General features: G+C 40.9%; 1 protein-coding gene and 1 pseudogene across 1 annotated transcript; one reads left to right on the top strand and one right to left on the bottom strand.

Annotated features, from left to right (window-relative positions):
- Nucleotides 1-202: 202 nt before the first annotated feature.
- Nucleotides 203-4,549, bottom strand: LOC101175043 (stathmin pseudogene; annotated as a pseudogene).
- Nucleotides 3,533-10,404, top strand: LOC101166766 (sphingosine-1-phosphate phosphatase 1). Its single transcript, XM_004083760.5, has 3 exons — nt 3,533-5,398; nt 7,544-7,633; nt 8,309-10,404. Exons 1-3 carry the CDS (start codon nt 4,730-4,732, stop codon nt 8,858-8,860), a joined length of 1,311 nt encoding a protein of 436 aa, XP_004083808.1. The 5' UTR covers nt 3,533-4,729; the 3' UTR covers nt 8,861-10,404.
- Nucleotides 10,405-10,511: the final 107 nt, after the last annotated feature.

The raw sequence follows: 10,511 nt of genomic DNA, 5'->3' as shown, positions 1-10,511 counted from the left end.
AATGTACACATGTTGTAAATGTTACATTTTTAGCCAGTAATTTTGAAAATACAAAATATAACTGTGAACTGCTTTACGGATTTTGGCCATACTTTAAACATTAACGGAATATATTTTTAAAAAGTTAGATAAACATAAATAAAAAGTATGTTTTTCAGCTAGTTATGCTGGGTTTACACCCCCCCACACACACACACTTTGGATACGTAAAAAACCCTGTACACCCCCTCCCCCCATCCGCAGCCTTCAGTTTTCTGAGATGCCCTCTTCCGAGTTCTGATCTTTGGTCTCCTTGTTCTTTCGCACCTCTTCCAACTTCTTGTCCTTCTCCATGAACTTCTCGTTAATGGCTGCCATGATGGCAGCTGCGGTTCTTCTTGTTGGCCTCCATCTTTTGGTTGAGCTTCTCCTCTGCCATCTTGCTGAAGTTGTTGTTCTTCTCCATTGCTTTCTGTGGCACCTCCTTTTCGTGCTCTCGCTTCTCAGCTAGGTGCTTCAGAACCTCGGCTTCATGGTTCTTGCGTCTTCCCTCTGCGGCATCCAGCTTTCTCTGAATCTCCTCCAGGGAGATGTCCTTCTTTTTGGGAGGAGACACCCCCCCCTCATATGTATACAAAAAAAACGCCTCTCTCACCCTCCGCGGGTGTTTTCTCCTCCAAGCTCGGGTCCTCTACCAGAGGCCTGGGAGCTTGAGGGTCCTGCAGTATCTTAGCTGTTCCTAGCACTGCTCTTTTCTGGACTGAGGACCACGGATGTTAAAACACGAAAGATTCTCACCATGCATGGAGGGTTCCATCCCAAATCCAGCACCCTGAGGAGGGAAGAGGCCGTGGACTAGTGAGCGTAGAAGCCACTATCCAGGATGAAACATCCAAGATGCATGAGTACATCAAGCTCAAGGCCCCAACTGACAGTGTGCTCAGTGAATGGCTCAGGCAATGGAGAGCAGAGGATACAGTGCTGGAGGACAGATCCTCTTGGGAGGACAAACCCCTGCATGGGATGTACCACCGGACCATTACTGAAGTGGCTGATATCAAGAAGTCCTACCAATGGCTAGAAAGGGCTGGTCTACAGGACAGTACTGAAGCGCTCATCCTGGCAGCTCAGGAACAAGCCCTGAGCACCAGAGCAATAGAGGCTCAGATCTACCACACCAGACAAGACCCGAGGTGTAGATCTACCACACCAGACAAGACCCAAGGTGTAGGCTGTGCAAAGAGGCGCCTGAAACGATCCAGCACATAACTGCAGGATGTAAGATGCTGGCAGGTAAAGCATACATGGAGCGCCACAATCAAGTGGCTGGAATAATATACAGGAACATGTGTGCAGAATATGAACTGGAAACCCCAAGGTCAAAATTGGAAACACCTCCGAAGGTAGTAGAAAATGAGAGGGCAAAGATCCTGTGGGACTTCCAGATCCAGACTGATAGGATGGTAATGGCGAACCAACCAGACATTGTAGTGGTGGATAAAGAACAGAGGAAAGCCGTTGTGGTGGATGTGGCAGTGCCAAGCGATGGGAACATCAGGAAGAAGGAACATGAGAAACTGGAGAAATACCAGGGACTCAGAGAAGAACTGGAGAAAGCCTGGAAAGTGAAGGTGACAGTGGTGCCTGTGGTAATTGGAGCACTCGGGGCAGTAACCCCCAAGCTGGAGGAGTGGCTACAACAGATACCTGGAAAGACCTCAGACCTCTCAGTCCAGAAAAGCGCAGTGCTAGGAACAGCTAAGATACTGCAGGACCCTCAAGCTCCCAGGCCTCTGGTAGAGGACCCGAGCTTGGAGGAGAAAACACCCGCGGAGGGTGAGAGGAACGTTTTATATATATATATATATATATATATATATATATATATATATATATATATATATATATATATATATATATATATATATATATATATATATATATATATATATATATATATATATATATAAAGTTTTGTAATAATACTTTTATGAGAATAATCACACTTTTATCTCAATAGTTTTCAACTACACTGTCATTTCTGGATTAAAGAAGACGCATAACATGAGCTTGATTTCTTATGTTTAGAGTAAATTCAAAAGCTTTATTGTCACCAAGCAGAAATAGATAACAATAAATGCTTAAAAATAAGAATGCAGGGTGAAAACATTCAAATTCTTGAATAATTGTATACAGTCCACACGATCACATGAAAATGTATTTGCAAATAGACAAACCTTTGAGTTCCACTTTTCTAAAAGGCTCTCATATGAAGTTGGTTGAAAATAAATGACCTGGGAGGAAAAGTGCAGCCAGACGTGGCGGACTGATCAGCATGTGGTTTGCTTCAATACAAATGATGATAAAGCAATGAGTAAGAGTGCTATTTTGAAGCAAACAGATGGACTGAGAACCCAAAGTATGTCAAAAAATTAACTCAATTATTTATAAATTTATTTGGAGAAATAAGACCCATTACATCAGAAAATCTCAACTAATTAAGAAATTTAATTTGGGAGGTATTGCGCCATCCTGTGGAACAACAGAGTAATGACCACAAACAAGAAGACAATGTTTAATCAGAATTGGTTTGACCACAAGATTATTTTTGTACGAGATATTCTTGAGTCGAGTGGTGAAATTCTTCAATTAAGAGACTTCAAAAACAAATATTCAAATTCAAATTGAAATTAATTTTATTTATAAAGCACCTTTCATGTCAAACAGACAGCTCAAGGTGCTTTCCATAAAAACAAACAAGAATACAATAAAACCAATCCCCACACATGTAATAAAATAATTAAATAAGCCCCTCATAATAAAATACACAAAAACAAGCACAAGTAAAAGAGAAATGACAGAGCTTAAGAAAAGAGAACCCAGAAGGCGCCGTCCGCCCTGTCCTCCTGTTGGCCGGGGTGTCAGCATATATGCAGCACTAGCACAACTCATCCCCAGCACCTCCCGCCCCAGAGACCCCCAACCCCCAGGCCCAGTGCACCCAACATGGGCACACCCGGCCCGGCAGCCCGGAGGAGCCGGAACAAGAGATGCCAGAGGACAAGCACGGTCAAAATCCCTTGGAGCCCGAACACGAACACCCCAGCTAAGGGTGAGAAAACACTTATAAACAGTCTAAAAAAAACAGTCTAAAATGTAAAAGTAATAAAATAAGAAAGTTAAAATATAAATACAGGTAAAATATAAAAATATTAATTAAAATAAAATAAGATAAGGTGATTTAGTGCATAAAAAAAGTCTAAAATATAAATTAGAACAAGTTAAGATATAAAAGGACTAAAAGCCATTAAACAAATAAATAAGTGATAAAATAGCATTTAAAATATAAGAGTAAAGATACCACATATAAGATCTAATTAAAAGCTACGTTAAATAGATGAGTATTTAATTTCTTTTTAAAAACCTCAACAGTGGATGAGGCCCTCACATCCTCAGGCAGGCTGTTCTGGGAGGTTCATAATCTAAAAGCAAATATGATATTAAATGTTCAATCAAGGAATTTAAAAAACCTGCAGAGAAATTCCAATTGCTTTGACACATTTAATAATAAAATACAATATTGTCTTCCAACGTTCAAGTTAAACTAACACATTTAGTAATAGGTGAAATAAAACGTACAGGGGAAAAAAGTGATAATAAACATCTAAACAAATCCTTTAAAGGTCAATTATACCATGACTTTAATGGAAAAGTTAAATATAAAATAACTAAGACACCTGTCACATCGGGTGCCCAACAATGGAAATTCATATAATGGCCCTTAGTCTCCAAGATGAAAGAAATGCAATTCAAAATAATAAACAATTTTTACCCAGTTGATCCTTGTGATGTCTTTCATACAGCCTCAGAAACAACCCAACATCTGTTTTTTTCATGTCCAGTGATCCAAAGCTTCTGGCAAGATTTTCATAACTGGCTTAGTCAGAAAATTAACCTCATGCAATTCACAGAAAAAAATATTTTGTTTTATGACAATAAGTTATCAAATGAAACAACAAAATTAGTGAACATCCTCCTGATTTTGGTGAAATATCATAGTCACAAAAAAGGAAAAATTGAACGGCTGAATTTTCTGTGTTTTAAAAATGAAATCCGAAATCCTCCTTGAAATGTATCCAGAACTTAAATCCTTTTGTTGGTGAGATTTGTAAATGTGCTACAGAATGGTTACTGATCTAAGGTCCAGCTTGTTCATTGCCTTGAAATTTTATTTATGTGGAAATATTTATATATTTTCAAATATGTATACATTTGTTTTTATTGGAAAGCTGTGCCTTGCGTCATTGTATGGTTGTGTCTACAAGAATTTGCAATGATTATATTTCAATTAAAAAGATGTCTGAACTGAGAGTAACAGACGGTTTGAGATGGAGGTCCTTGTAGTATCAATAAAGTTTTATTCTGATGCTGGTTCTGGGTTTGGACATGCGCACTGCGTTCGGTCGGCAGGAGGCGGTGCTTTCTCGTTGACCGGCGGACATTGAATCATCGACGAAGAAGGCGGCGATAACGGCCCCGAGCCCGCCTGGCTGACGCAGTTATTCGGCATCTGGCGCGGCGGAGTAATAGTTAACTGCGCCGGACTTTGCGCTTCGTGCTCGCTGCTATACAAGGTTTGTGTTTGTAGTGCAGATTACAGATGTTGCCTCGTGCGCGCCGCTGTCTAGTTCCTCGAGGATGAGCGTTTTCTGACCTAAAGCAGGCTTGTAAGAAAAGTGCTTGTATAGAAATGGCGGACGTGGTCGTGAAGAGGTTCGTGCAGATGTGTAATTATCTCCAGGACCCCCGCCATGTAGCCAGGTTTCAACATCTCTGCGGGGTCAGGGGGACGTTTCCGGAGAAACGGACCAAGCCGGACAGAGGAAGTCCGGACTCGGACCGTCCCGGACTGAGGAGGAGGAACCAAAGCTCAGATGAAGGAGTTGGGTCCGGAGCCGGAGAAGATGCCGCCGTGCAGCAGGTTAACGGTCTGCAGGGCGCCGAGCCCGGCAAGCCGGGTGCCCTGTCAGAGGGAACCTCCAGCAGAGCCAAGCCCCTCCGGAGGAACTCCCTGACCGGGGATGTGGGTCAGGAGTTCCTGATCCACAACAAGATCCTCTTCTACCTGTTCACGTTTGGGACCGAGCTGGGCAACGAGATGTTCTTCATCATCTTCTTCCCCTTCCTCCTGTGGAACATTGATGCCCTGGTGAGCAGGAGGCTCATCGTGGTATGGGCCTGGAACCTGTTTGTGGGACAGTCCACCAAAGACATGGTCCGCTGGTCTCGGCCGGCTTCCCCGCCTGTGGTGAAGGTGGAGGTCTTCTACAACACGGAGTACAGCATGCCCTCCACTCACGCCATGACGGGGACGGCCATCCCCTTCTGCCTCTTCATGCTGACCTACGGCCGATGGCAGGTGAGGGAGCCTCTTCTTCACAGAAACCTGGTCCAAAACAGACTGGTTCTAGTCTGTGACCTGATTGGGGCCTGAAGCATCACAAGCATGGAATAAAGCATTCAAATCCACCTGTAGGTGCAGCTTGAGGGCAAACATTAGCAGACGGGGCCTCCGAAAACACAAGATAAACCTGTCCTGTTTTTGGCATCCATCCATCTTTAAAGGCTTTAGAAAGAACTGCTGCTTCAGCTTTATTTCAATGTCGCATAAACCCAATTTATTTTAAATCTGTCTGTAATGCAAACCCAACATTCCCTTAAAGAAAGGAAAAGCCAAATTTGGCGCTGTGTGGGTTATTCCCGGTTAACGAAAGTCAATTTGTAATTTCTTAAATCTTCAAAAACTCTTTCAAGCAAGTGTATTAAAGTAATTTCTTTGCAAACGTGTTTCATTGAAAGCATTTTTCTTATTAAATGGTAAAAATGTCACTTTAAACAAGCTATACCGCTGGACAACAGGTCATTTTATTTCAGTAAATTGTTGCATAAAAATCTATATTTTAAACTGCAGCAATAAATTAATTTGACTGAAGAAAGAAAAAAGAAATAATGGAATAACAAAAAAAAAATACGATTTATATCTGATGCCTAAATATTTTTCAAATGAAAAAACCCATAAAAAGGACTCCCAAATAATGACTTGTATGATAAAGAATGTATTTTATTATCTTTTCAGCCTAACCAGCTGTTTAAAGAGCGTTTTGTTTTACATTTGAATGCATCTACAGTGGGTAAAATGGGGTTTAATCCACACAGAGACATCACTGCTCATAAAGAAAGTCCCACAGAACTCGAATGTTTCATTTACTAAAAACAGGAAGAGCATGTGGATTAAAGTTCGCCCTGCTTCCTATAGAGTTCAACCAGAACAGCAAACATTCCTCCGTTTAGGTGGTTTGACAGGTTTTATCCGAGAGCACCACCCTGCTTTGTCTTTTGGGTCTTTAAAAACTAAAAATGTTTTTGTCTTTCTAAGAAGTAAGGGCGACTCAGGAAGAGAATGTCCTCTTTAAAGGAAGTCTTGCTGCTAAATTCTGTCACACAAATGCAGCAACGGAGAAACGTTTTCCCCCTCCACTCCTACATATAGAGAACTTTAAACCACACGTGCATTTTGCAGAAAAATGCAACATACTCAAATAGAAGTGTTGTAAATCATAGATTATCTGAAATACTGAAGAGTTTAAAGTCTTATTTCTGTCTCGATCGATTCCGACTGCCTAAAAGCAGCATGTCGGTAGGGAATTTTTGGGTTTTACCAGTTAGGAAATGAAAACAAGTTGTTGGATTGGAGGAAGGGTCGACTAAAGGAAGCTAAAAGAGAGAGAGGAAGAGGTCACTTCTTCCTTTGTAAAGGAAGAAGTGATCCTGAGGAAGAAGGAGCTCGCTGACTGTTGGACTCCTGTTTGTCATCCAGGCACAAACGAGAAACTGTGACTCACTAAGTGAGTTTTGAGGAAGACCGCAGAAGCTGAGGGGGCAATCAGTAAACAGACTTACTAAACAGTTTTTGTGAGGAGTCTGCTGATGCTAGCATTTAGTTTGATCCATAGTGGAGACAAAGTGCAGTCCAGAAAGGTTGTGTCTGAATTCCTTCACTACTTGGTGCGTTTTGTAGAGCTGTTCGAATCTACAATTCCAGAATCCAGTGCCCTAGTGTTCACTAGATTGGTGAATGTAGACCTCAATGCATCCCTAGAAAGATTTTTCATGAGAAAAAGTATTTCCATAATAAACCTTTCAAGCTTTCATCATCAGAACACACTGGATTTGAACATAGTCTTCGTAAAATGTTTATATTTGTTAGATTTTTACTTTGAGAAATTGGTGACGTCATATTTGACATTTAAAGGAAAAAAGCAATGAGGATGGTGTCCGAATTGCTTTTAAAATCCAGGGCTAGATAGTCCTGCACTATACAGTTTTTGGGTAGTTAGGAGAATTAGGGAGAGAATTTAGACTCAACCAAGAACGTCTTAAAAATTATTTAAAAATACTGATTTGAAAGTGTTTTTGTTTTACACATATATTTAAAAATGTTGTTTGGTGATTAAAAGCTGCATTGTGTCTTCCTGATAAACTTCTCCATGTTTTTTCCGCTCAGTACCCCTTCCTGTTGGGCTTCAGCGTGGCTCTGAGCTGGAGCGTCTTAGTCTGCGTGAGCCGAGTCTACATGGGCATGCACTCTATTCTGGTAAGCAGCTTCTAAAACCAAAATCAAAGCGAATTAAGCTCCCCTAGAGCCTCGGACCTCTGCCACATATCAGCCGGTCGCTCCGCTATTGCAGCTCAGCGGATTTACTGTCCACCTTTGGATGCTCAGAGGCGCTCATGGCCTTGAACTGCAGTCCTTGCTTGTGCAACCTGACCTGCACTGGAGGTCTTGGAGTCTGCTCCCATCAGCCGATGTGGCTGATCCACTCCAGGAGATTCATTAAAAAAAAGTCATTTACCTTATAAAAACAGCTTCTTGAAGGTATTTTGTTAAATGAAGTTGGTCCAGTTTGGATCTTTTGATAAATGTTTGAATACAAACCTAACCGCACACTTTATTTATGATTGCGTAGAAATGATTTTCAATGGAATATTACCTTTTTTGTTTGCTCTGGTGATAGTGCTTTTGCTTCTTGGAATATCACATTCTTATTAAGACCGTAAAAAGTCACAGAAGATAACGCCAGATTAGATTGTGTGACCTGACCGCAGCTTTCGGCAGACACGCTGGATGATCCGCTCCGACCAATCAGATCACAAGCTTAGCAATCAAGCCACTCACCTGATTTTTTTTTTTTCCCTCTGAATTTTTATGATGTGGCGGAAAACTGATGCAGAAATGATGTTTTCATAGATGCACATGTTTTTGTTGCAGGAAGTAATCACTGGCTTCCTGTACAGCCTTCTGGTTCTTGCCTTCTTCTGTCCGCTCTTGCACAAGATTGACAGCTACTACATGATGGGACAGTATTCGCCGCTTGTGGTTCTCGTGTCGCACGTCAGCCTGGGACTCGTGGCCTTCTCTCTGGATTCGTGGAGCACCTCTCGGGGCGACACAGCTCAAGCTCTGGGCACGGCGGCGGGTGCTGCGCTGGCCTCCCACATGAACTATCAGCTGGGTCTGCTGCAAGACCCGCCGCTGTCCTCACTTCCTCTGACTCTGCCGGCCCTCAGTGCTGGCTTGGTGCTGCGCTCCCTGCTGCGTTTCCTCATCGGAGTCGCCGTCCTCCTCCTCACCAGAATGATGATGAAGGCGGTGACCATTCCTTTCCTGTGCCGGCTGTTTGGGTTTCCGGCGGACGAGGTCAGACAAGCGCGGCAGCAGATGAGGGTCGAGCTGCCGTATCGTTACATTGTCTACAGCGTGGTGGGCTTCAGTTGTGTCTTCTTTGTGCCTCAGCTCTTTATCATCTTCAACCTAGCATGAATCATGTCTTCCTGAAGTGCACTGTGTCTTGGAAACATGCTACCACTTTTGATAAACAGACAGTTTAGTTTTTGCATGATCACAGTGGAATCAGACGTTAAACGAGATGCATCAATCTCTGTATTTTCTTTGCCAAAGCCGGCCCAGTTTCAGAAAACAGTTTGACAACGACTTCTGCACATACAGAAGTGGTGTTATGAATACACTAAAGTATCATGTATTAGTGCAGGACTGAGAACGGCACCATTCCGATGTTCTTCTATGGTTTGTTTTATCAGCTTGTCTGCATTGGAAAAGAAGATTCCAGCTGTATCAGGAAAGGAAGAATGTGCAGGATTTTCATGTGGAAAAGGCAACATGGCAGTTAAGGTGTTATCTGTCCAAGCTTTTGAAAAAAAAAAAAATCATGTTTTATTTACTTCAGGTGCAAAATAGTAGGAAGGGAAACGTTTATTTTAATAGGAAAAAAACGGTCAAACGGACGCTGCATCTCAGACTCTACAGACCTCAGCCAGCAGGTGAATCCAACTAATGCATGTTTGGAAGCTTCTCAAAAGACACATTTTACTCTGTAAAGATGCATCTTAGCATTTCTGAAACATCAAAACCAAACTTAACAGAGAAAGACAAAACCTGGATCCCATTGCAGTGATGTTCTGTGATTTGTTTTGCACAGACTGGGACCTGGAGAGGTTGCAGTCTCGGATTTGAGGTTCGCCGTTTAAACCAAAGTAATGTTTGTGTCAAATGTGAGGCTCGATGTGGGTCAATAGATCCACTAGTTACCGCAGAGGGTCTGAAAACTAAACTTTTACAAATACAAAAGCATTGCTTGAACTTATCAACGGAACTTTTCTGTTCACCAAAATAAACTTTTTGGTTAGATTTCTCTGCTACAAGTAACAGATTGTATAACCACTTATCTTCTTTCATATGTATTAAAACAATCAGGTGTATTTTAAAAAAAATTGGCCTAACAGATCAGTTATTTTTGTTTTTGTATACACTCAGCATCACTCTGTCTCCTATCCCACGTTGGCTGCACTCTGAAATTGTATTGTGAACAAAGAGATTTAAGAAAAACAATTATATTTGATAAATTGTTGTTTTGCTTTAATTATTTTCGTTCTAAATTGTTGCTAGAGATAATATTTAAACACTGTAAATGAGTTTTTCTTATGAACATTTGTACTCCTGAAAACGTACAAGATGTCTGTGATTATAGTGACTGTGTGATTTGTGTTTCAGTATTGATTAATATTAAACTCAGAATACCCTTTCTCCTTTTTGGGAGGCCAAAAGTTAAATAAGTCTTTATCATTGCTCTGATTTATTGTTATCCTTGTACAAAACATGACAAATATTTTTACTATTTTTTTTTTCTTCTTGCAAATAAATACCACTTGTGTTATATCATAAAATAACATCTTTGTTTGAAATCTCTATGAATAACATTTTTGGAGTCTTAGCTGAATTGATATATATTACTAAGAAAAAAAGTTGTTTCAATTGTTATGTTAAATAAAAACACTTAAAAAACGAAATTAATATGTATTATCTGTTTCCATAATTAAGATTATTAATAAATAAGAAAAGACATTTATTGTTTTTGGACTAGCACAGAGGATCTCAATTAGGTAGGGATGTCGGG

The sequence above is a fragment of the Oryzias latipes genome, chromosome 24 (genome assembly GCF_053564925.1).
Source record: "Oryzias latipes strain Hd-rR chromosome 24, Olatipes_Hd-rR_3.1".
NCBI lineage: Eukaryota > Metazoa > Chordata > Actinopteri > Beloniformes > Adrianichthyidae > Oryzias > Oryzias latipes.
Note: the sequence above shows the minus strand (reverse complement) of the source record. Positions and strands in the feature narration are given on the sequence as shown.

Bases quoted from the DNA above. Each gene is read 5' to 3' on its own strand.
- LOC101166766 (XM_004083760.5), top strand. From the start codon at position 4,730: ATGGCGGACGTGGTCGTGAAGAGGTTCGTGCAGATGTGTAATTATCTC. The intron at 5,399-7,543 runs GTGAGGGAGCCT...TTTTCCGCTCAG, and splicing joins TGACCTACGGCCGATGGCAG to TACCCCTTCCTGTTGGGCTT. The intron at 7,634-8,308 runs GTAAGCAGCTTC...TTTTTGTTGCAG, and splicing joins TGGGCATGCACTCTATTCTG to GAAGTAATCACTGGCTTCCT.